Source organism: Mauremys mutica, chromosome 3 (assembly GCF_020497125.1).
Source record: "Mauremys mutica isolate MM-2020 ecotype Southern chromosome 3, ASM2049712v1, whole genome shotgun sequence".
NCBI lineage: Eukaryota > Metazoa > Chordata > Testudines > Geoemydidae > Mauremys > Mauremys mutica.
In genome coordinates, this window is record NC_059074.1 from 109410348 (window position 1) to 109437408 (window position 27061).

The following is a 27061-nucleotide window of genomic DNA, read 5'->3' on the forward strand; positions in this document are numbered from 1 at the left end:
ACTTGAGTCAATTGCTTTTGTAGACTGCTTTGACCTACTTACACAGTAATCACAATAGATATAATGAATAGGCAGTGCTGTCTGTGTGACATTTTAGAATGACATTTAATGTCTTTCTTTAATATGTAGTTCTGCCAGTACTGGATTTATGATGGTGGCAGTTCTACCCAAGGGTTTGCGTGTACATGTGTGCTGCTCTTCTCTGTGTGAATTCCTTCTGAATTGATTGCCTAAAAGCAGACAACTGCAGGCTTCTGTGGCATGGGAGATGGGAGGAATTCTTCAAAAGTCAGAATTATCTTCTGAGGACAGAAGAAAGTACCTCTTGAGGCTATCCTCCTCTATTTCTTAATTGTCTCTTTTTGGTGGCAGGTTTTTTTTGGGGGGTGGGGGTGAAGAAAAGCACATAATTAATGTGTATTCTTCCTCATAAGAAATGTGTAGCCGTTGCTGCAATGGAGGCTAGTGAACGTTGAATCTGACTTACAAGTGCGCTCACAGGCAATTTACAGCAGTAGTAGGTAAATATAATAATGTATCTGATTCAAAACAGAGCAAGTAGTCTGCCCTAAGGAGCCTCTACTACCTTGCTACCCACTGTGGGCCCTCCTTAGTATTGACCAAATAGAGATGTCCTGGCTGATGTCTGTCTGGCATGATGCTGTTCCATTTGGTTGCAATTGACACTCATGGGTTATTCCAATTGAAAGAGCTTTCCATGGCATTTGAGTTCCCTTGTGGAGCACTCATAACCCTCAGAGGTCAGGAGTTAGAGGGTGGCAGATGGAGAGAGTGACAAAATAAAGCCACAATGGTGAAATAGCCTGGGGGTATTGTCCTCTGGGGATTTTCACTCTTAAAACTTTATTACAGTCTCTGCTTTATGGGAAACTCTTATTGAGTTTGCTGGGAATGAAAGCAATAGCTTTTTATAGAACTTTAATGGCGTTCTATAGAAATTCGGTAAAACCCTATAGAATTTTTACAGGAGAAGAAAAATATTTATTAAATTATATGCAGTTGTTACAAAGAAACCTATAGAAAGATTATAATTTTGTATTAAATTCTATAGGACTACTTCCATAATGGATTTCAACTATTAAACTATATTATTATTTAATATGGGTTTGTATACCTTTAACAAGCTATTTAGGGAAGCCTGACATACATCTTTTTATCCACAGTGGCTAATAAAATAACTTCTGTGCATTAGTACCTATTACCAAATAACTGCAATATTCTGGGGTTCCAGTTTCTTAAGAATAGAAAAGAGTGAGATTTTACCTTTTACTTAAAAAGTAAAAGTCATTGTTTGTTCTGCTTAAACCACAGGCTGGGAATAAGGAGTTTTCTCCAACATGCCATATTTTTACCATTAGTGGAGGGTGGGCGCTGAAGACCTTTTTCAGAGGAAAATATTGTAGTTCTGCATGTAACATTGCGGAAACACGTATATAAATAAACAAGCAAAATCTAAACAAAAACATGAGTGGCAGTAATTATAGTGGCACAAGCAACAAAGAATCCTGTGGCACCTTATAGACTAACAGACGTTTTGCAGCATGAGCTTTCGTGGGTGAATACCCACTTCTTCGGATGTATTCACCCACGAAAGCTCATGCTGCAAAACGTCTGTTAGTCTATAAGGTGCCACAGGATTCTTTGTTGCTTTTACAGATCCAGACTAACACGGCACCCCCTCCTGTACCCCTGCCTCAGCCCCCTCCTGCATCCAAACGCCCTCCCAGAGCCCAAATCCATCACTGCCTTCTGCACCCTAACCCCCTGCCCCAGCACTGAGCCCCTTCCCACACCCAAACTCCCTCCCAGAGCCCACAACCCTAAACCCAACCTCCTGCGCCCCAACTCCCTGCCCTAGCCCACTACCTCCTTTCTCCACTCCAAACCCCTCATCTCCAGCCCCACCCCAGAGCTTGCACCCCCAGCCGTATCACTCACCCTCTCTGAGCCCCAGCCCAAAGCCCCCTCCTGCACCCTGAACTCCTCATTTCTGGCCCCAGCCCTGAGCCCCCTCCCACACCTAAACTTTCTTCCCGAGCCCACAAGCCTAACCCTAACCCCAACCCTCTCCCGTGCCCCAACTCCCTGCCCTACCAGCTACTTCCTTTCTGCACCCCAAACTCCTCATCCCCAGCCTCACCCCAGAGCTCACACCCCCAGCCTGGAGCTCCACCCTGCACCCCAAGCCCCTCGGCCCCAGCCCAGAGCCCTTCCTGCACCCCAAACCCTTCATCTCTGGCTGCAACCAGAGTCCTCACCATCCTGTACCCCAATCTTCTGCCCCAGCCCAGTGAAAGTGAGTGAGTGAGGGTGGGGGAGAGTGAGCGACAGAGGGAGGTTTGGATGGAGTGAGCCAGGGGGTGGCTTTAAACCATTTGATCGTTGTAAATGGCCCATGTCCATCAGCGATCTGTGCCATGGGCTTTCTGATGTCTGTAGCAGGGGAGCCCCTGTTCTGATTGTCTTCATAAGCTCTGTTGAGGCAGGTCTCTGCTCTTGTGGAAACTCATACACCATCTATCACTTTGTGTTTTTATTTATGTAGCAACTGGTAGTATTTGTTTCTGTCTAACCAGAGAAGGTCAACAATAGGAAGACAAGTTAATTAATAAAGCTTATTCACTGAACTGTGCTGTCAGTAGAATGGGCATCATAAATGCATCATGTCAACAGGAACGCAAACACAACAAATTCATAGTGCCTTGTTCACCGTAACATGGCATTTTTCAAATACAAGAATGAAAACCGTTTTGAAAGAAACATTATTTTTGACCTTCTAAGTGTACATAATAACCAGTATCTCTCTTAAATGAAATCAAGGCTGAAATTTTGCATTGAGGTTCTAAATAGCCCAAAATAAATATTCTTGTCGTAAAATTAGAAATCAATTTGGCAACCTTGGATTTGCAACTTAGGTGAGGGAGAGGTAAGATTGGAAATGGAGGTATGGCTAGGACTGTGAAATACATAGTTCATTGTCAACACCACTCTATTATCTATGAACATCTTACCCAGTCTCTCATTCTTACAAGATCAGCCCTTTGCAACTGTGCAGAGTCTAGTTGACAGTCTAGTTGATGTTAAGGTGTCTACACATTTGCAGGGATCTGCCTGCATGTATGAACTTGAAGGACCAGACCCACAGAGAGTTGTTGGAATGTGATGACACTGCTGCCTAATTCAGGTTCCAGTACTGCAGTGCAAGTTCTTTCCTGTAATACCCCTTTCATAAGGTTTGTTCTCAGCATGATGAGAAATATAATATGATCTAGCTCTTCAAAGCAGAACAAGTATCATTTTCCCTATATTACATGGATGAAACTGAGGCACAGAATAGGAAAGTGATTTGCCCAAAGCCACACGGCAGTTCAGTGGCAGTGCCAGGCGCAGAGTTACTGTGCCATGTTCACTGGCACAGGGAGTAATTTACTTGCCTTGCCCTATGAAGGAGCAGATATATACATGTTTTTGCAGTCCATGATTTCTGCCTCCCCCAAATATTTCATTTTTCAGCTGTTCATCTGATTTTTTGAAGGAGTATAATTATAAGTTTCACAGCATCCCAAATGAATATCAACATTCAGTGCATTCTCAAATGTCTGTTGTATGCGTAGCAGCCATTTTTAGCTGCAGCACCACCCACTTGGGGGTGTGTTTAAAAGCCCACTGGGGAAGGACAGCCTGTGTTGAAGAGAGTTTGGAAGAATTAAACCTTTAGGGGATTTCATACCTGCTGAATTTGTTCCCCCCTAAAAAAGAAAGATTTTGTTTGTATCTGTACCAAGTTTCTGTAATGATCTTTGTTGATTGATCTCGTTGAGATTTGCAGGGCATCCCAGGGCTCTTTCATTCATTTACATTTGTCTATTTATACATTCATACACAGATGTTACAAAACAGTTGCCGATCACACTGGAGCTTCTTTCAATGTCAGTCAGTGCTGTTGCATTTTATTTTAATGAAGGCTGGGATGTTCTTGGTTTGATGGACTACAGTAATGTCTTTTGGGGCAGATGTGAGATCAGTGAATATACTCCATTTCATTTGAAGGGTTGGGAAATGAAGAACTTTAATTGATTTTTTTTCCAGTGGTAGTATCTATTGTAGATACTGCCCTCTCATATATAGCAAAAGCTAGTGTACAGTAGTTGAACTGGAAAAAGATTTGTAGTGATTGCTGTAGTAGAGTCAGTAAAGTTAGTTCTAATTTGCAGAAATACACTGTGAATGTTTCTAACTAGAATATGTAGCCTAAAGCACTGTAGGGTGAGTGGATCTCATTGGATACATACATGAAATTCCTGCTGTATTTTATTTTAAAGAGCTAAGGGGCACGTGAATGTGATGAAGCTTGAGATCACATACTTTTTGCCTGTCAAGATTTGGGAGTGCATTTGTAAATGTTGTATAGTGCAGGAAAAAGAGGATACTAGTAGTCACCTTAAATGACATCTGAAGAGGTCGGGGACTTCATTTCTGCAGCCACATATAGACAGGTGCCAGGTGGGGGAGATTTTCAAAGGCATAAAGGACAGTGAGGAACCTAACTGCTATTTTTATTATTTATTGGGGGGGAGGAATAGCTCAGTGGTTTGAGCATTGGCCTGCTAAACCCAGGGTTGTGAGTTCAATCCTTGAGGGGGCCACTTAGGGATCTGGGGCAAAAATTGGTCCTGCTAGTGAAGGTAGGGGGCTGGACTCAATGACCTTTCAAAGTCCCTTCTAGTTCTAGGAGATTGGTATATCTCCAATTATAAAATAAAAAATTAATAATAGCAATGCAATGTCAATGGGAGTTGAGTTCTTTTCTCCCTTTGGCTCTTTTGAAAGTGCCAGCCAGAAAGGTCAAGTCACTGCTTTGGGGGATGCTGTCTGAAGGCTTTAGGATAGGATTAGAATTCAGGAGATTTAGTTCCCACATTGGCTTGCTGTGTAGTCTTGAACAACCCACTTAATATCTATAACTCACATTTTCCTAGTTGTAAAATAGGGATAATGATAATTACCTATATGTTTTGAGGGTTAATGGTGGTAAAGTGCTATACAATTGCAAAGTACTATTAAGGCTAATTGGTGGTGGAAACAGAGCTCCTAGCTCTGTGGTCAGTCATCTAGACAGCCTGGGCTTGAGTTACTTCCTCCTTTGGCAACTCTTTGAAATTTCACAAGAACAAATTTCATGCAAATGTGGCTCTCTTTTCTGTAAACGTCCAGATAGTGGGAAAATTTCTATTTAGTAGAAAATGTTGCAAAATAGCTCCAGTGTTCCAATCTTGATAACTGGCAAATTTCATTCGGGGGGAAGAGGAGGCTCATAACAAATATATCTCTTCTGCTCTAGTTACAGAACTAACATGCCTGAGTTTTTTTTCTCTGTTTTTCTAGGACATCCAGGCTGAGATTGATGCCCACAATGACATCTTCAAGAGCATTGATGGAAACAGACAGAAAATGGTAAAAGCCTTGGGAAACTCTGAGGAAGCGGCACTGCTCCAGCACCGACTTGATGACATGAACCAGCGCTGGAATGACCTGAAAGCAAAGTCAGCTGGCATCAGGTTAGTAACAGAAGCATCAAAGTAAGAATGGGACAATGTCTTGCTTTCATTGCTATTCTAAAATATTGCTGTACTGTAAAAGAGAGAATTCAATTATCTTTTTTAAAAGACTTTTGGGCTCAGATATAAGAATTCTGGGCACTTGCTAACCATGGAGGTTTAACTCCTTAAGTAAGTCTCTTCAGTGGTGTACAAACTGGCAGGTTACAACTGCACGTGCTATTAAGGTCTGCTGAAAGTGGGCCTGGTTCTTCTCTCTGTGTTGCAAATCAGAAGCTCTCTGTAAGTTGCATCTGGTGTAAGGAGAATCTATATTTTTAACTGAAGTTAGTACTTTTAAAGGGTTCTTATCCTGGATATGTTGTATTTTTGAGTGTGTGTTGTGGAAGATCTTTGCAAATCATGGTTTATAAAAAATTGTTTAAAAGTGAGTAGATAGGCAAAAGGAGTGTTTGTTTATTTTATTTTGAACCTAATAACGAAAAAAACACTGCCTTTTCAGATGTTCAGATTCATAGATTCCAAGGCCAGAAGGGACCATTGTGATCATCTAGTCTGACCTCCTATATAATATAGGCCATAGAACTTCCCCAAAATAATTCCCAAAGTATATCTTTTAGAACGTCCAATCCAGTGTTGTACAATAGTCTCCATTAAAATCTTTCAAATATCGTTTGTAAGAAGATACGTCTTATAGTTGTTGTAGGGAGTAAACTGAATCCCATATTAAAGTTAATTACTTGTAAATGCCTTTACAGAGGTTTTTAATAGCTATTACTTTGCTATTGATTAAAGCAAACTATACTGTACTCTATTCCAGTAATGTTAAGTATCTGTATTAATTCTCCAAAGGCCAGAAAATTCAATCAAGACTTGAATTTTGGCACAACAGTTTAAATTATAAACTAAGTGTAGAAATGACTGAGTCATTTAATTTTAGACTCCACTTAACCATATCACTGAACTGCTACACAGACAAGCCCAAGGGGCAGCCTCTGCTCAACCCACAGCCAGAATAGCATATTTTTGAAATTTGAGGGCTCTAGCAGAGTTTGGAAGGGAGCTTGCAGAGACTGACCTGCTCTATGATTAGTTGAAGCAAGTCTCTTTAAACTTGGACTTCCATGAGCTTCACTCACCAATTAAATTAATAAAACCAAAAGAGGGAGATTAAAAGATGTTCGTATGTTACAGTTTAATCAACAGCTGAAGAGTTCCAGCAATAACAGCTGAGTTACTTGACCTTTCCTGGGGATTAATGATCATTTGGGAGAAATTAATGGTCCAAATTGCCCTCGAGCCATTTACCCTAGTCAGTCATTAATTCCCAGGAAAGAGGCTATGCACAAAACTGTGATTGCTATTATAAAAGGGAAATTTGTGGAAATACTTTCTTTTTTGATAGAAAACTATTTTTAATTTCTATGTATACATGGAACATGCTGTCCACAGAACATCATTAATGTTAGCAGCGTGGGTGTGATTATTGTTGACATCCGCTGTGCTGCTGAACAGTGTGTCGCTCTGAATATGAACTAGAACTGAAAAATAGTCTGGGAAGAGTTTGCTGACAACCTGGAGTAACACATGCGAAACAGAGTAATCTTTTCTAATATCCATTGAAACTGAAATGTTTGTGATTCTGCCCATTCAGCCCCATGCTTCTCTTATAGTTGTATTGTCTAAATCCAGGAATAATAAAATAATGAAAAAATCTGAGAGAGACAGAAATGATAAATACTATTAGTGTGAAGACTGTGTTTCTCTAATTGTTTGCCTTTAATGCTTCTGTTTTCTTGTTGTGCCTGGATTGAGAGGTGAACTATAAGTGAAGTGTAGGATAGGTCTGGGAAGAACCACAAATCATATTTTATAGGCTAGTATTGATGTTTGAAAAGTCTGATTTTGCTGTGATTTTTGTGTTCAGTTTTTGTACTGTGTCCAGATTAGGATTATTCCATTTCTTTTGCAGAATAAAATTTCCAATCATGCGCAGTTTTGTATCTGGGCTTTAGTCCTTGTTGAAATAGGCACCCCGAGTATAATTCATCCTATGCAAATGGCTAGCACAAGACCCCATGCACCACTTAAATCCAGTTTAAACCCTTAACATCAAGCTGAAGTGAGACTCAAATGGTATATCGAGCCTAGTGCTAGCCCTATTTACAGGAGTTGATTTTATCCAGAGTGATTAGTTTCCTTGCTTGTTGCCATGTGTAAAGGTGCTATAGTTTGAAAAGGGTACCAGCATTTAGAGGTGTACTTTCAGATGTACAATCCAGAATTTACTTCAGAATTTACAATTCTGGCAATTGTGTCCTCGCCCACAATCTCAGATACCTGGATTTGCATCTCTCTTCTTGCTAATACTGGAGGAATTTTAGAGTTGACCATACCTATTCCACTTTCAGTCTGGATTCTCTGCCGTCTACAACACAAACAGCAGCAGCTCAGCATTTTCTTGTCTTGTACATTAGAGGCCTGTCTTTTTAAAGCAAAATTTTGGGGCATCAGTGATTGGTGTTTTTTCCCCTTCTGCCCTTTTCATGTAGGGGACAAAAGGTTTTTTGCGTGAGAGAGGAAGAGTGATTCCCTGAATGAGACCACCCACTGAACTTCTTTCCTCCATTTGTTCCATTGTCCCCTAGTGTGATGGAGTTATCCAAACAGAGCAAGCCAAAAGGCCAAGAGGTGCTCCAGTTGTGAGAAGAACCTCTCAGGGTCCATAGAAAGGGAGTTCTATCACAGTTGCTCTCAGCCTGCAGGGACTCTGAGTCTGGCGTGCTTTTTGGAGCCTCTGCCTTCCTCCCTTCCAGACAAGAATCCAATAGGGACATCACCAGAAGGGATATCAGCCTAGTTCAGTCTTGGGATCCAGCAGGCACATCCTTCCTCACCAACATGTAATGCTTTTGGAATAAATCCCTCAGTCACTGCTGCCCCTACCCCCAAATCCCTTGACCCAGTCTGCTTCAAATGGCCTCCTCAGGGAAGTTCTCTTGTATGAATCCAGTGACCGGGGCACAGAGTCAAAGCTTTCCTTGCAAACTAAGTTCCCAAAGGAAGCACTGTCTAGGGTGGGACTAGCCTCCAAACAGGGACAAAAATCTTTTCTCCATGAGGCACAAAAGAAAAGCAAAAAGTCCCCAAAACTCAAGATGCCTTCCAGACCCACATAGTTTTCCGCAGGTTCTAGTTCTTCCATTACTGATGCCTGCGTCTCAAATACAGACAAGGTTACAAAATGGATTCACTGAACCTTGTGACTGAAACCCAAACCTGATGCTGGTTTTCCCCCCCACTCCTGCTTTAGCACATACCCTGAGCAGAATTCCCTCAAAGGCCTAATTGTTCCTTTGTAGATTTGAGCATGTGTCTACTCATCTGCGGCAGCTATATATCACACCTCTATAAGGAATAATATTGAAAATAAAAGCAGGAATGTTGGGTTAAAATAAACAATGATACTCACCAGGGGCGGCTCTAAGTTTTTGGCCGCCCCAAGCAGTCATGCCCGGGAGGCGCCCCCGAGCCGCGGGAGCAGCGGACCTCCCGCGGGCATGACTGCGGAGGGTCCACTGGTCGCGCGGCTCGGCTGGACCTCCCGCAGCTGTGGGCGGTTCGCAGGTCCGGCGGCTCCGGTTGAGCTGCCGCAGTCATGCCTGCGGGAGGTCCAGCCGAGCCGCCGGCCGAGCGTCCCCTCCGCAGGCATGACTGCGGCAGGTCCGCTGCTCCCGGGGCTCTGGTGGACCTCCCGCAGGCATGACTGCGGCAGGTCCGCCGGCCCAGCCTGCCGCCCCCCGAGAAAGGGCCGCCCCAGGCAGGTGCTTGCCCCGCTGGGCTCTGGAGCCGGCCCTGATACTCACATTAAATGTGCATTTCTTTTATCTCTTTACAATGTTTCTGGTGAGATCCTTCCTCATTTTCATTACTAAGCAGAAGGTACTTTTATATTACTTAACTGGCTTTTTCTGAGCATCAGGATTCCACCAGACTTTGAAACCATATGCTGGTAATGTTCTGCTACTGTCATTAATCTGGCACACAAGTGGACACTCATTAATGGTAAATTATAGTGAATTTTATCTAGTATTGTATATCACAAAATTCACATTAATACCAAATGAGTTCATTTATGATTAATGTTATTGCAGGGAATGTTAAATTAACAGTGAACCACTGTTAAAGTTTCCTTTAATTATCTGACTAGTGACACATTTTTTTCATCTCAAAGTTCCAATTCATTTTGCATATGGGAAGTCTGCTAAATAACTGGAGCAGAATTGTAAAACCTAAGGCAATACCAGCTTTTACAGGTGAGAGCAACTTAGATGGATAGTTGTGTTGTTTTTTTAAAAATCTAATTATTTGTCCTAAAAATCTCCACAAATGTCTCATTTCAGTACAAGTAAATCATTGCGGTTAGACATATTTCTTTTATTTATAAAAAAGGCCAGTCTGTTGTTTCAGCAGCAAAGCAGTGAACTCAAAGCATGGTGGTCTTTCCTAAAAGGTGCAAAAGAGAGCAATAACACATGCGGGAGAAAGCATAATACAGTTTCCATCTACTGTAAGGAGGGCTGGTGCAATGCAGTGATTAAGGGGAAGGCAGAGTGTTGAGAATCCTGGAGTTCCCTGAATTTATTATTTTTAAGAGGGGCGTATAGTCAAAAAGTCAGTTTAAATTAAAATATGTAAATACAAACTGTGCACATGAATCTCTTCATATTGCTTTGAAACACTTTGAAGCCTCTGGGGTGAAATGTTTCGAATAGATTTGGTTGAAGTTTGTAGGCACAGTGCAGTATCTTGATATAAGGGGAACATAATCTTTATTAGATATAAAACAGTGGACACTGAAAATGTATTGTTTGGCACTGATTTTGCATGTGGTTTACTGGATGGCAGTGGATGCTTATTTACGAGATTATCTTGAGTTAGCAGTCCTGGGGTCTCAGACCTTTCTGCTGAAACTAGGGTTTTGCCATTCAACTGAAGTCCCTTATTTTCCCTCTCTACCTTAAAGCTGGGTTCAGGCCTTAATAGGTTCAAGTGTGCCACTTACCTGTCTGTTGGCTTTCTCCCTTTTGAATTAGAAGATTCTGTGGAGCAAGGCACTATGTGGATCCTGACAACATGCTCTGTACTCCGTTGCAGTACCTCATTCACAAGCCAGTGTGGGCTGGCTGCAAGCTGGCTGTATGTTCAGTCTCAGCATATAGACAGCTGGCTTGAATTCAGCATTAAGAGAGGAATGGTGGGGAAGCTGAGAGTTTAGGAACACCAATTTAGGAAATCACCTGGTTAAGTGCATCTCTGTTAGGAAAACATTTAAGTACTTGCTAAAAACAAAGTAGGCGCTTAAGTGCTTTCATGGATCAGGGTGAAGGAGCTTAACCTTCATGGAGACACCTTCCCTCTACAAATTAATCTTGCTTCCATCTAATCCCAATGACAAGTGCTTCCCAATTCATCCACCTTGTATCCCTCACTTCAGAACCACACCCCTCCTAAGTATCACAACCCCACCAAAGCGATCCTCTTGAAGTAGACCTTCCAGCATATTTCATATGTACCTCCAAGTACTGACAGATTAGTAACTGTAATATTGGGCATTCATTGGAACTGCTATTTAAGATGACAGCACAGGAGAAGGCAGGTGAAATAGTGTAGCTTTGAAAGAGTTAAGGTTTGAGTAACAGCTAACATGGATTAAAAAAATTGAAATAGGAGGTTTTTAAAAAAAAAAGGCAGAAACCAAATATATATAATACTGCTTGTTGATAACAGAAAAGCAGAGACCATGGAGCTAGCAGCAAGTTAAATTGAAAAGGATTTAGTTCTGCTCTGTAACCTGGCTGACATGTGGCAAATGAAATTATTGTTTACAAGTGTAAGTAATTATATGTTGGGTTCAAAATTAATTGACAAAAGCACAGAATGACCGGAATTAAAGTGGAGCAGCGAGACATCACTACAATTGTCTTGACAATGTAGGGAAGCCAGCTAGAGAATAGAAAATACTACGTATATTTGTGATACAGTAGAAAGTCAGTGGTATGAGATTACACAACTGCCTTTTAAGTGTTAGGCTTGGTTGAAGGTCCCATGTCAGGATAGCTTGGAATGGAGCAGAGGGGGGGAACAAAGGAAATAGCAATGTGTCTACCATTATCAAGAGAAATTACATTAGGGCATGCTTTATTGCATTATTGCACAATACTGCAGTAACTAATCACTGACTCAGACTTAATGTAGTAAATAACCTGTTCCACCACTGTGTTTTCAGTAGGACTGTCGATTAATTGCAATTAACTCACGCGATTAACTCAAAAAATTAATTGTGATAAATTGCAGTTTTAATTGCACTGTTAAACAATTGAATACCAATTGATATTTATTAAATATTTTGGATGTTTTTCTACATTTTCAAATATATTGATTTAGGTTACAGCACAGAATACGAAGTGTTCAATGCCCACTTCATATTATTTTTATTACAAATATTTGCACTGTAAAAATGATAAAAGAAATAGTATTTTTCAGTTTGCCTCATACAACTACCGTAGTGCAATCTCTTTATCATGAATGCAGTCTCTTTATCATGAATGCAATGTACAAATGTAGCTTTCTTTGGGTACCTAACTGCACTCAAAAAGAAAACAATGTAAAACTTTAGAGCTTACATGTCCACTCAGTCCTCCTCCTTGTACAGTCAGTTGCTAAGAGAAATGTTTTTTTACATTTATGGGAGATAATGCTACTGCTTCTTATTTATAATGTCATCTGAAAGTGAGAACAGACATTCACATGGCACTTTTGTAGCTGGCATTGCAAGGTGTTTATGCTAAGCATTTGTATGCTCCTTCATGCTTTGGCCACCATTCCAAAGGCCATGATTTCATGCTGATGACACTTGTTAAAAAAAAAAGTGTTAATTAAGCTTGTGACTGAACTGCTTGGGGGAGTGTTTCCCCCACATTCTGCTATATATTTCATATTGTAGCAGTCTCAGATGATGACTCAGCATGTTGTTCGTTTTAAGAGCACTTTCACTGAAGATTTGAAGTGGACTTGTAGGCTCTAAAGTTTTACATTGTTTTATTTTTGAATGCAGTTATTTTTTGTACATAATTCTACATTTGTAAATTCAACTTTCATTATAAAGAAGCACCGTGGCTTAACAACCATGTAAAAGAAGCAGTGAGAGATAAAAAGATTTCCTTTAAAAAGTGGAAGTCAAATCCTAGTGAGGCAAATAGAAAGGAGCATAAACACTGCCAAATTAAGTGCAAGAGTGTAATAAGAAAAGCTAAAGAGGAGTTTGAAGAACGGCTAGCCAAAAACTCCAAAGGTGGTAATAAAATGTTTTTTAAGAACATCAGAAGCAGGAAGCCTGCTAAACAACCAGTGGGGCCCCTTGATGATTGAGATACAAAAGGAGCGCTTAAAGACGATAAAGTCATTGCGGAGAAACTAAATGGATTCTTTGCTTCAGTCTTCATGACTGAGGATGTTAGGGAGATTCCCAAACCTGAGCTGGCTTTTGTAGGTGACAAATCTGAGGAACTGTCACAGATTGAAGTGTCACTAGAAGAGGTTTTGGAATTAATTGATAAACTCAACATTAACAAGTCACCGGGACCAGATGGGATTCACCCAAGAGTTCTGAAAGAACTCAAATATGAAGTTGCAGAACTATTAACTAAGGTTTGTAACCTGTCCTTTAAATTGGCTTCGGTACCCAATGACTGGAAGTTAGCTAATGTAACACCAATATTTAAAAAGGACTCTAGAGGTGATCCCGGCAATTACAGACCGGTAAGTCTAAAGTCAGTACTGGGCAAATTAGTCGAAACAATAGTTTAATAATAAAATTGTCAGACACATAGAAAAACATAAACTGTTGAGCAATAGTCAACATGGTTTCTGTAAAGGGAAATCGTGTCTCACTAATCTATTAGAGTTCTTTGAAGGGGTCAACAAACATGTGGACAAAGGGGATCCAGTGGACATAGTGTACTTAGATTTCCAGAAAGCCTTTGACAAGGTCCCTCACCAAAGGCTGTTATGTAAATTAAGCTGTCATGGGATAAAAGGGACGGTCCTTTCATGGATTGAGAACTGGTTAAAAGGCAGGGAACAAAGGGTAGGAATTAATGGTAAATTCTCAGAATGGAGAGGGGCAACTAGTGGTGTTCCCCAAGGGTCAGTCCTAGGACCAATCCTATTCAAATTATTCATAAATGATCTGGAGAAAGGGGTAAACAGTGAGGTGGCAAAGTTTGCAGATGATACTAAACTGCTGAAGATAGTTAAGACCAAAGCAGACTGTGAAGAACTTCAAAAAGATCTCACAAAACTAAGTGATTGGGCAACAAAATGGCAAATGAAATTTAATGTGGATAAATGTAAAGTAATGCACATTGGAAAAAATAACCCCAACTATACATACAATATGATGGAGGCTAATTTAGCTACAATAAGTCAGGAAAAAGATCTTGGAGTCAATGTGGATAGTTCTCTGAAGATGTCCATGCAGTGTGCAGAGAAGGTCAAAAAAGCAAACAGGATGTTAGGAATCATTAAAAAGGGGATAGAGAATAAGACTGGGAATATATTATTGCCCTTATATAAATCCATGGTACGCCCACATCTCGAATACTGTATACAGATGTGGTCTTCTCACCTCAAAAAAGATATACTGGCACTAGAAAAGGGCAACTAAAATGATTAGGGGTTTGGAGAGGGTCCCATATGAGGAAAGATTAGAGGCTAGGACTCTTCAGCTTGGAAAAGAGAAGACTAAGGGAGGATATGATAGAGGTATATAAAATCATGAGTGATGTGGAGAAATTGGATAAGGAAAAGTTATTTACTTACTCCCGTAATACAAGAACTAGGGATCACCAAATAAAATTAATAGGCAGCAGGTTTAAAACAAATAAAAGGAAGTTCTTCTTCACTCAGCTCACAGTCAACTTGTGGAACTCCTTACCTGAGGAGGTTGTGAAGTCTAGGATTATAACTGCGTTTAAAAGAGAAACTGGATAAATTCATGGTGGTTAAGTCCATAAATGGCTATTAGCCAGGATGGGTAAGAATGGTGTCCCTAGCCTCTGTTTGTCAGAGGATGGAGATGGATGGCAGGAGAGAGATCACTTGATCATTGCCTGTTAGGTTCACTCCCTCTGGGGTACCTGGCATTGGCCACTGTCCGTAGACAGATACTGGGATAGATGGACCTTTGGTCTGACCCAGTACGGCCGTTCTTATGTTCTTATAAAGAGATTGCACTACAGTACTTGTATTCAGTTAATTGAAAAATACTATTTTTTATTTTTACAATGCAAGTATTTATAATTAAATATAAAGTGAGCACTGTACACTTTGTATTCTGTGTTGTAATTGAAATCAGTATATTTGAAAATGTAGAAAACATCCAAAAATATTTAAATAAATGACATTCTATTATCAACAGCATGATTAATCATGATTAATTTTTTTAATCACTTGACAGCCCTAGTTTTCAGCCATTCAGAATTAATCCCTTAGTTCTGATGATTGCTGGTGTGCATCATTTCTTTCAGCCTTGGAGATTCGTGCTCCTGGCATCAAAGATTTAAGTTTGCCTCTAAAGTCCAGAAATAAAGTATTTCGGTGCAAAGATTAGATGTATGTAATTTGTACACTACAAGTTCAGATTCATAACAGAGAGTGGGGATTTTCTTTCATCCCTCTCAAATATGCAGTCTGCATTGTTTGAGACAGGTTCACACAGACAGACATTCATCCACATTCTGTTGTGTCTCAGACTAATTTGCTTTTGCAGTGCAAAATGATTTAAAGTGGTGACTTTTAATGCACGTTTGAGCAGTTATTTTGCATTTAGGTGTTAGGGAAGTGTTCCTGTACTAATAGAGACAAGTTTCTTCAAATAAAATATAGCAGATTTTGAATGTAGGGCAAGCCTCTGAGTAGGACACTGTTTTATCTTTTTGCAGGGCCCACTTGGAGGCAAGTGCAGAAAAATGGAACAGACTGTTGACATCACTGGAAGAGCTAATCAAATGGTTGAATGTGAAAGATGAAGAGCTGAAAAAGCGGATGCCCATTGGAGGGGATGTTCCAACTTTACAGCAACAGTATGACCACTGTAAAGTGAGTTGGCTGCATTTAGCAAATAAATATATTAAAATAAAGGAATAAGCAGAAATAGATTTGAATTTCCCTTCATGATAAATCTTGAGAAGTGTACCTTTTTTTAAATCATGGCCACATTTTCTTACCAGATAAGAGTAATTTAGAAACTCTATTTAAAATTACATCAGAATGGTTTCAATTTATATATTTTTACTGAAGAAAAACTTGGTCCATTTCCTGGTGTTCTTCACCTTCTAACAGGTAAGTCTGTCATTCTGTGAATGGAACTGATCAAGACCCTATAAAAATGAGAGCTAAATGTTGATTCTAAATTTAGTAGAATTATCTTAAGGGTTCTCCACATACTGTTAAATGGCCAGTATTTTTTTTTCTGTTTAGTGGATAGTTTGTTTACAAAGACTCAGGGCTTGGCTACACTTACAAATTTGCAGCGCTGCAGCAGGGTGTGAAAACACACCCTCTCCAGCGCTGCAAATTGCGGCGCTGCAAAGCGTCAGTGTGGTCAAAGCCCCAGCATTCCCCACAGGGAGGTGGAGTACGGACAGCACTGGGAGAGCTTTCTCCCAGCGCTGGTGCTTTGACTACACTTAGCACTTCAAAGCGCTGCCGCGGCAGTGCTTTGAAGTGCTAAGTGTAGCCACAGCCTCAGAATTGCTTACAAGCACTCAAACAAAACTAGTTAGGCCTCACATTTTGTCATCTGGCTCTTCTAAATGTGGTGTTTAGTGAATCCTAAAATATCTTGGTGTACATTAAAATATAGACAAACCAGAGCCCCCAAGGTAAATATACTTATTAAACCAAATGTATCCTGGTAGCGAGCATTATAACTTTAATCATAATGTATATAACTTGTCACATTGAGTAGTTCTGCACAATAACACACTGGTTTCTTTTCTATGACTCTGTTTAATGGAGATGTAAATATTTTTCATATTCAATTTTTTGATCAATAGAAAGATGCTTTGCCTTAGTAATGTTTTTTGGGGGGGCTTAGAGTTGCTAAATCCTAATAGGACAACTTAAAAAAAATCTGCTTTGGTACCATATATTTCTCTTCATTCATTCATTTTTAATAAGGATATTTCCATAAATACAGGATCTTTTTTCATAACAGTTCATCTTCTCTCCCCCCACCACCTGGTCAAAAAAAGAAATAGAAATAAAATAATCATGCTCTGTTGCAGGCATAACTTCTCTGAATACTTTATGGTGATCAAACAAAGTTTTTTATGATCAGATATGCAATAAAAGACTGGAGCACATAAATATATACAGGAGCTCCCATAAGTTGAATTTTGCATAAGTCAGGAACTCCGACAAGTATCCTCTTTCTCTTCCCCCCTCCCCCCCACCAAAAAAAAAAGAAAAAAAGCTTACGGAACTTTTCCCATAAGTCCGGATTTCTGTAAGTCGGGTTTGCGTAACCTGGGGAGCGTCTGTATTTTAAAGTCTCTGTCAAACAGGTGTTACTTGGTCTTCAAATGAACTTTAGCACATACTGTATGCTAGTGCTACATAGAAAGCAAACCTTCAATATGACATTTAACGATCTTAAGTGCTTTACAAAAATGGGAGTTATACCCAGAGATAGGAAAACTGAGGAACAAAGAAGTTAGGTGATTCATCCCCAGGTACTAGTGAGATAGTGGCAACATGAAGGAGAAAACATCAAGACTCCATATTCCCTATCCTCTGCTTAAGGAGTAACTTTCACATTATGGAAGAGGGTGAAGCTAGGTTTAGACTATGGAGCAAACCAAGTACATCTGTATAGAGATGGGGTTTTGGAGCATCCTTACAGATTATTACACGATTGTTCATTTTCCAGAATTTAAATGATCATTTAAAATGACGACAAACCCCCGCTGTGGTCCAAATACCATTTTTAAATGCAGATGTGCAGCGTCTGAGGGCATGTCTAGATGAACAGTTAGTATGTGGCAAGGTTCGGTGTAAACCTGCCACGCTCCAGCAAGCCATGCACTAACTGTCCATGTGGACCCTGTTGCCATGCACCCTGTTGCCAGACACAGCTGCTGAGCAGTAAAAGTTCCCTAGTATACTGCTGTTTGGGTTAAATAGGAGTTCCAGGCACGGACAGACATGTAGAATTTGACCCTGTCAGCTGAAATATGATATCCAAGAACAATGTCTGGTTTTAGATTTGATTCTGAGCATTTTATCACACCACCCAACAAAATGAAATGAACAGATTTCTTGTGTGTGTATGTATGATGTGTATATGTATAAATAAATAATTTTGAGTTGTAAGTTGAACCACTATTTTTTAACACTTATCTTAGCTCGGATGAAGAGATCCTTTACTTACCATCCTCTCTTCTCATCCTACATGTATGTCATTGCATCTACCCAAGTGTGAACTATTCGGATGTGGTGTTTCACCTTCCTCTGTAGCATTGTCGATTGGTTACTGCCAGAGGGAGAAATCTAGACGAGACGCACCAAGTGATTTGATTCTCTGTGGCAACACTTACGTTTTCCTATATTTAATAGGCACTGTATGTTACTTCACTTGAAATGTAGTTTACCAGTATTACATCAAACAGAGCAATTGCTGTCTTCTATGAAAACTGAAAAAGATCTTTTTGCTGATTCTCTTCCTCCAACATATTTGAATTGTCCTTACTTAGGACTTGGAATGAAGAGGATCCCTTTTGATCAACTCTTAAAGGCTTATGCAGGTGGTATTTCTCCTTTCTTCCTCAAGTAGTGTCCATATGGGTCCACTTTAGGTGCACTTCAATACTACACACAAGGATGCAACATCTTCAGTAGCAGTGCCCACATGGGCCGCACATACGAGCGGCGACTGCATAGCGCTGTGCAGTCCAGCTGCCCTCAGCTCCTTCTCAATTGCTCTTGATGTGGTACGGAATCTCTAGCAGAGCCCTTGATGGGAGAGTCTTTACTGCCTTTAGCAACGTTAGTGTTTCTGTTAAAGGTTTATAGTTGGTCGTTGTTTCCGTTTCTTACATTTTCCTGCCACGCCTTTTACATTTGTTTTCCTCTCTGTTACTCCTTAGGCTAGGATAATTTTTTTTTCTTCATCACATGGGGTTATGCCTGGATCCTCAAGGTTTAAGATGTGCTACTCCTGCCATGAGGCCATCCCCGTAAGCAACAGGCATTCACGGCGCATTCATTGCTTGGGAGAGGGGCATATACCACAGACATGCACCGACGTCCTCAACTTACAGACTCAGGGCCGGCTCCAGAGCCCAGCGGGGCAAGCACCCGCCTGGGGCGGCCCTTTCCCGGGGGGGCGGCAGGCTGGGCCGGCGGACCTGCCGCAGTCATGCCTGCGGGAGGTCCACCGGAGCCCCGAGAGCAGCGGACCTGCCGCAGGCATGACTGCGGAGGGAGCGCTGGTCCCGCGGCTCGACTGGACCTCCCGCAGCCATGACTGCGGCAGCTCAACCGGACCAGCGAACCGTCCGCAGCTGCGGGAGGTCCAGCCGAGCCGCGCGACCAGCGGACCCTCCGCAGTCATGCCCGCGGGAGGTCCGCTGCTCCCGCGGCTCGGGGGCGCCTCCCGGGCATGACTGCTTGGGGCGGCCAAATTTGTAGAGCCGCCCCTGTACAGACTTGGACCCAAAAGAACTGGGAGCTGAAATTAAAAAACTTTATGCTGGTGAGTGCACTGCAGTCAGACTCAGACTGTAGCCCCAATATCTCTCCTTCACAGGGGTCACTGCCGGCACTGTCATCTGCCGCTCCACACTCGACATGCACTGTAAAAAGAAAAGCCACAGACTCTCTTAAAGATGGCAGGAAATGGACCTTGAGCTCTCCTATCAAGGAGCTATCCCATGAGAAAGTGTCCCCCCACAAGGTCGGTAGCCTCAACATCTTCCTCAGTGAGACTCCGCTCTAGTGACCACCTGGGGACTCCGGTACAGTCACTACTGATAAGTCCAAGAACCCTAAGAGTGCAGGACCACGGAAGACAGTACTAGCAAAGACAGGCCCAAAGCTGAACAGGTGGCACTGGCTGCTCTGACTAAACATGTGGCACCAAGTGCTTTGGCACGATAAAGCCTTCGATGCCACCTACTGGTCAGTTGGGAAAATGCAGACTAAGTTTTGCACCGTGGGCATTTTCCTCACCAATGCCTAGATCGTGGCGGCCAAACTTACTGACCCTCTGAGCCATATACAACAGTCTTCAGAAGTTTGAGAGCCTGGTGTGCCTGCTGGGGCTCGGGGCTTCAGCCCTGCAAGGTGTGTCTGCTGGGGCCCTGAGCCCCAGCAAGCACCTCCCATGGGGCTGAAGCCCCAAGACCCCCCCTTCTCACAGGCAGGAGACTTAGCACCCCCACACCCTGCTGTAGGGCAAAAGCCCTGAACTCCTCCTGTCCCGGTCTGGTAGGTGGAGAATGGGGAGCTGTGCAAGCTGCATTTTAACTGTAAAAAAGCCACAGTTTAGCCACCTCTGGACTTACACCTTCCACGGCACCAATGCAAGCACAATCCATGGTACCAATGCTGCTGCTGTCAGTACCATGAGTATTCCATTCCTGAGAGACCTGATTGTCCCTGAAACCCCGGAGTTGCCACTCCATACCGAGTTGCCAGCGGTACACATCTCTCCTTTGGAGAGGCAACTGGTATCACACTGATCTCCTTCACCATCTAGGCCTCTTCCCCAGTGAGGAGAAAGAGGAGGGTGAAGAACAGGGATTCTCAAACTGGGGGTCGGGACCTCTTAGGGGGTCGTGAGGTTATTGCAAGGGGGGTCACGAGCTGTCAGCCTCCACCCCAAACCCCACTTTGCCTCCAGCATTTATAATGGTGTTAAATATATAAAAAAGTGTTTTAACGTATGGGGGGGTCGCACTGAGAGGCTTGCTGTGTGAAAGGGGTCACCAGTACAAAAGTCTGAGAACCCCTGGTGAAGAGGCTTACACCATGCACTTCCTCCACCCCCAGGGGACTGCACAACATGAACCATATACGTGCCCTCAGTATCAGGAAACTAGAACCAACCCAGGATCTTGGTACAGGCACTTCGTGGATGCCACCCTACATGCCTATCCCTCCACACTGGCCCTATTGGGACACTTGTGCTATGTACAGGCAACACTTTCACAAACCACCCATTAATCAGAGGGATCGACACCGGCACTCTCCATATTCATCTTTATCCAGGCCTCCCAAACCTGAGGTAGAACCTTTAGAGGAGCATGAGGAAAAACTGTAGGAACATCTTTGTCCTTGCCAGAAGGGGCAATTATGCCACTACCTCCAACATCTGGTGAATATTTTAAACCGTTTCAAGAACTGTTTAGTAGAATAGCAGACTCTCTTCACGTCCCCCTAGAGGAAGTGCAAGAATTACAGCACTAGTTGTTGGATATATTGCAGACTTCCACATCGGCTAAAATCTCACTCCCGGTCAGTGAGGCCTTATTGGACTCAGCCAAGGTGATCTGGCAGACCTCAGCACTCATACCTCATTTGTGTAAGCAAGTGGACAAGAAGTACTATGTCCCCAGTATAGACAGACCTCAAGATAGTCATCCATACCTCACCCATCTACCTCAAATCAACAGTTTTGAAAATTTGGTTGGGGTCCCGAGACGCCTCCCCCTGGACCATGTGCTGCATCCATCGAAAATACTCCATTTGTTTGGTAACCGTATGACCCACTTCTATGGCAGAAGATCACCTTTCACAAGTGGGTGTTGGAGATCATCAGCAATGGGTACTCGATTCTGTTCCTCTCCCTCCTGCCTACCAACCTCCTCTCCTGCTCCCTCTTCAGGATCTCTTCCCACAAGCACCATCTGTGAGACTAAATAAATCAACCTCCTATGGTTGGGTGCCATAGAACGAGTCCCGTTTTGACACAGAGGGAAAGGATTTTATTCCAAACACTTCATTATGCAAAAGAAAAATAGCAGGTGGAGATTGATCCTAGATTTGAGAAACCGCAACAAGTTTGTCAAACAACCATGGTTCAGGATGGTTATGTTATCAACAATAATTCCAGCAGTGGAACGGGGGACTGGTTCTCAGCCCTCAACCTCCAAGGCGCATATTTCCAAATCACCATACACCCTTCTCATAGGAGATTCCTAAGATTTGTCCTGAAGTTGGAACATAATCAGTACAAAATGCTACCCTTTGGCCTTTCCACAGCACCCAAGTGTTCTCTAAGGTTTAACAGTGGTAGCAGCACACCTTTTAAAACAGGGAATTATAATATTCCCATACCTAGACAATTGTCTAATCAAAGCTCCCTCTTGAGCTGACGCGCTTGAAGACATATGAAGAACAATGGACCTTTTCACAAGACTAGGCCTTGAAATAAACACATTAAAATCAGCATTGACACCAGTACAACAACTGAGCGTCAGTGGCCATGTTCGTACAACATTATGCAATCACCCAAAACTCAGCGTTGGATACTATACTAGGAGGAACCACCCTATGCTCTTTAACAAATCCGACTCTGAAGCCCCAGCCTATCAACTCGGGGTTTTGCCCTACAGTCACCTGAAGCGGAGCACCCATAGGGACACTACTGAATGAAGAAGAGAAAGTTACTCACCCTGTGCAGTAACTGATGTTCCCACCTCTTACACCAAATGTCTGCCTTTGTAAATGAACACCAAGGGATTCTATTTTATCACTTATGTTCAAGTCCTAATGTTGGGATCACTTGCCTTCCAGTTAAGGATGACATGATGGGTCTCCTTTTAGATTCCATCAGTGCCAATCCTTAATTGGCTAGAGGGTTCTCAGTGCAAAGCTGTGTGGCATGCTTTCCCCTTTCTCTGGGGCTAATTATCTTTCCACAGTACCACTCTCGATTTACAGAGCAAAGCACCCAGGATTTGAACCTTGTTCTTCCAGATGCCAGGTAGTTGATATTTATTATTCTCTGACATATGTTCAGTGATTGGTTCTGTTCATTGTGATATAGTGAGGGTCATGGGCATATAGTTTAGGATTATGTTTTAGTTGTCACCATAAATATTGTAAACGTACAAATTAGAGTAAATATTCTTTGTTTATTAGCAATCTTTAAATGAAACCATTCAACTAGATTTCCCCATATTTATTGATGCATGCTACAGAACAATTGATTTCCTTCGGCTCCTCTTTTGATTTTCTTTTCTCTTTGGTGAAACAAGCCAATCAAATTTCTCTAAATCTGACCAAGGGAAAATTACTTTTCAAAGATACTCCCTTCATGCCACTTGTAAGCACTGGGAACCCTCACATCATTTTTGACCTCCTACCTCTCAGATTGTCAGATCTTCTAAACATTTCACATATCTGCAAGATTTACTTTTAATACTACTAAATTTACTTTTAATACTACTAAAATCCTCAACCTCATGGTGGTTGTTCCAGGCCCTGCTATTTGCAATGCTCTCCTTGCTGGTCTTCCAAAAGTCTCTCTTCAGCAACTGCAGATCAGCCCAAAATCATACAGCAGTCTACTTTTTGCTTTGCCTTATTTTCATGTGCTACCTCTCTTTTCGATTCATTAGCTTCTACTGTTGAGGTTGTTGATTTGAAATTGTCATTCTAGCATTTAATGCCATCGTCCAAACTGGTCAGTATTTCCTCCCTTTTTTATTCCCACTTCTCCCTGCCTTCCTGTTTTCTTCTTTCACTCATATTCACTCAGCCAGTTTACCACAACTCATTCTGCCACTGCTATTTAAAAATACCAGGAAGTCAGAGGGAGTTTTGCCAGTTAATTTAATGGGGACAGGATTTCGCCTCAGACTTTATCCACATTTAGCTCTTTGTAAATATCATCTTCTTTCACTTCATTTTAATAAGTCCTGAATCTTTTCCTCATTTTAGTGTTGCTACTTCTAACGATTTGATACCCTCTTCCTCCTTGTAAACCTAATATTTTGTTCTCATTCCAAAATGCCTGTTGTTAATTTGTTTGTTCCTGTTTAATGCAATTTGCTTTATTGCTCTCTCTTTCTGTTAGCATTCCCCAGTGCTCAGGTTCAAAGGCACTATATAGAAGTACAATATAATGTAATTTTAAATGTTTGTTTGCTTGATTTATTTGTGTGCTACTGAGAAGTGTTAGGGTGGGTGGAAAGAAATGAATTGCAAATTAATTATAAATTTGGCTTTTGATTTTGATAACAGTGATCATGTTATTTTTTCTGAAGAAGGATTACATTCAAAGAGAATTCATACTGGTATCACTCCCAGGAGTAAGGGCTGCAAGATCAAGACCAAATTACTCGAATGAACAGGAACCTTTTACAAGTGTAGTAATGTGTTGCCCCAGTGTCCATAAGTTCATTTTGCTTCTTTCAGAATAGCCCCAGGTGAATATTCCCAAAAATACTTTAAGTAAAGAAAAATGTATTAGTAAACTGGAGTAATAGTAATAGGATGAAATTTAATAGTGAAAAGTGCAAGGTCATGCATTTAGGGATTAATAACAAGAATTTTGATTATAAATTGGGGACACATCAGTTGGAAGTAACAGAGGAAGAGAAGGATCTCGGAGTATTGATTGATCACAGGATGACTATGAGCCACCAATGTGATATGGCCGTTAAAAAAGCTAATGTGGTCTTGGGATGCATTAGGCGACACATTTCCAGTAAAGATAAGGAGGTGTTAGTACCGTTATACAAGGCACTGGTGAGTCCTCATCTGGAATATTGTGTGCAGTTGTGGTCTCCCATGTTTAAGAAGGATGAATTCAAACTGGAACAGGTATAGAGAGAGGCTACTAGGATGATCTGAGGAATGGAAAACCTGTCTTATGAAAGGAGACTCAAAGAGCTTGGCTTGTTTAGCCTAACCAAAAGAAGGTTGAGGGGGGATATGATTGCTCTTTATAAATATATCCAAGGGATAAATATCAGGGAAGGAGAGGAATTATTTAAGCTTAGTATCAATGTGGACACAAGAACAAATGGATATAAACTGCACATTAGGAAATTTAGACTTGAAGTTAGACTAATGTTTCTAAACATGAGAGGAGTGAAGTTCTGGAACAGCCTTCCAGGGGGAGTAGTGGAGGCAAAAGACACATCTGGCTTCAAGACTAAGCTTGATAAGTTTATGGAGGGGATGGTATGATGGGATAGCCAAATTTTGGCAATTAATTGATCTTTGATTATTAGCAGGTAAGTATGCCCAGTGGTCTGTGATGGGATGTTAGATGGGGTGGGATCTGAGTTACTACAAAGAATTCTTTCCTGGGTGCTGGCTGATGAGTCTTGCCCACATGCTCCGGGTTTAACTGATCTCCATATTTGGGGTTGGGAAGGAATTTTCCTCCAGGGCAGATTGGCAGAGGCCCTGGAGATTTTTCGCCTTCCTCTGCAGCATGGGGCACAGGTCACTTGCTGGAGGATTCTCTGCAGCTTGAGGTCTTTAAACCACGATTTGAGGACTTCAGTAACTCAGACATAGGTTAGGGGTTTGTTACAGGAGTGGGCGGGTGAGATTCTGTGGCCTGCATTGTGCAGGAGGTCAGACTAGATGATCATAACGGTCCCTTCTGACCTTAAAGTCTATGAGTCTAATTTGAGAGAAATTCAAAGTAAATACAAATGAGCAGTATAAAATATACCTAAGGCAAAGATTACATTCAGCCTCACATACTATTGAAAACTCAGATGTAACTTAATTCTTCTCTTAGGGGGTTATTTGCTGTGCCAGAAAGAAGTGTTGGAATGGAGGCAACTCCCTTTTTAATCCCTATTTTACTACTCCATATTTCCATATTTCTCATTAATGCCAATCTGTTTCAAGTCTGATTTTTCTTTCACCCTCTTGGCTCTTTCCCAGGCTTCCTTGTAACAGTTCATTTTAGGTTTTCAAAGAGTTATATGGTAATAGCACTTTTGTATAAAAATTCTGATAAATTACAATGATCACATCAGAAGATGCTTCTAGTTCCTGATGTAGGCTCCATCTATGGCCTGGGACAAATCACTCTACTTTTCTGAATCAGTTTCTCAATCTATAAAAGGAAGTTAATACTTATCAGTCTCATAAGGCTGTCTTGTGGAATAGCTACTTAATTTGTGCTAAGAGCTTTGAGGATGGAGTACTTTATAAATTTATAAATTATAAATTTTTGATGACACCTAGATGTTTAGCTGAACAAAGGTGTAGCTAGTGCTGAACAGAACATTCATCTTGATTCACAGAAATGATAAAATCTTGCCTCATTCAAGTTCAAACTGGATGGGGGAAGAACCAGTAAGTGTATCATTAAAACCACACACGAAGATTTTCTGCAATTTTTTCTTCTTCTTTTGGATAACCAAACTTTTTTCAGACTGCTTTCAGAATATTTCTTGTTTAGATTGGTTTCTGGAAGTGGGTCATATGGTGAAAGTTATATGGGATTTTTTTCCTGAGTCCCTGATTGATTGAGCCAGTCCCAGATGATCAAGAATGGTAGCTCAGCCCACCAAAAACTTTGCAGCTAATTTCTCACAGGGAGGCTGCAGTTCCATTTGAGCTTTCTTAACCAGCAGGAAAAATTTGAGAGAAAATGTTCTTCTCATCCTAGCCCCTGTAGCCTTCTGACTGGCAGGTAATTGCCTACTGTGTTTAGCAGTTGATGTAATTTCTTTTGGAGCTGTCTTATTTTGCAGTATATCTCCGTTTTTACAAAGGGAAATTTATGGAATTCAGTGATATTAGAGTTCATGAACCATCGGACTGAAGCCTATAATTATAATGTATCATTCCTAGACAGAGATTAAGTGTTCTCCTAGGCATGAATTGCTACCTCTCTGAATGCCTTCAATTATTCTCTACAAATGCTTTATTACTTTGTGTTTGCTTTGTGTCAGTTGTCACCAAATGTACCCTATAGTATTAAGAGGGTTAGACTCAGAATCCGTTTTAGTGTCTTTTTTCACAAAAAGACCCAAGATGCAGCATTATCAAGGTAAGGGGGAGCCATAGCAAAACACAGGGGCTAAGGGGAAGCACAGCACTGGCTGTTCTTCAGTCAGGCAGTTGTACTGTGGTGAGCTGTTCCCTAGGAAGTGTTAGAGCCAGGCTTATACAGGCTAAAGGGTGCAACAGTTCAAAAAAGACAATGCTGTAGAAGCTGCTCAGAGAACATTCCCTGTCAGTTCCTACATATGAGGATGCTGAAATGATGTCCATGAGTGAGGCTTATGGGGTAAGTGTGGGGGAACAGAAAATCAGGAAGGCCAGCAGACTGATGGAGTAGGGGAACAACATCTTTGATTTGAAGAACGAACTACAATCTGATCCCTTAGCCTGTGATCGCTGTAAAGTCCTTTTCCCCACTACAGCACATGCTA

General features: G+C 41.5%; 1 protein-coding gene across 3 annotated transcripts in view; it reads left to right on the plus strand.

Moving 5' to 3' along the window:
• Positions 1-27061, plus strand: part of UTRN (utrophin) — a 577733-nt gene that overhangs the window by 368072 nt on the left and 182600 nt on the right. For all 3 annotated transcript variants that reach the window (XM_045009515.1, XM_045009516.1, XM_045009517.1), the window contains 2 exons: positions 5407-5579; positions 15584-15740. In XM_045009515.1, the coding sequence (XP_044865450.1) occupies positions 5407-5579; positions 15584-15740 (330 nt within the window). The remainder of the gene's footprint in view (positions 1-5406; positions 5580-15583; positions 15741-27061) is intronic.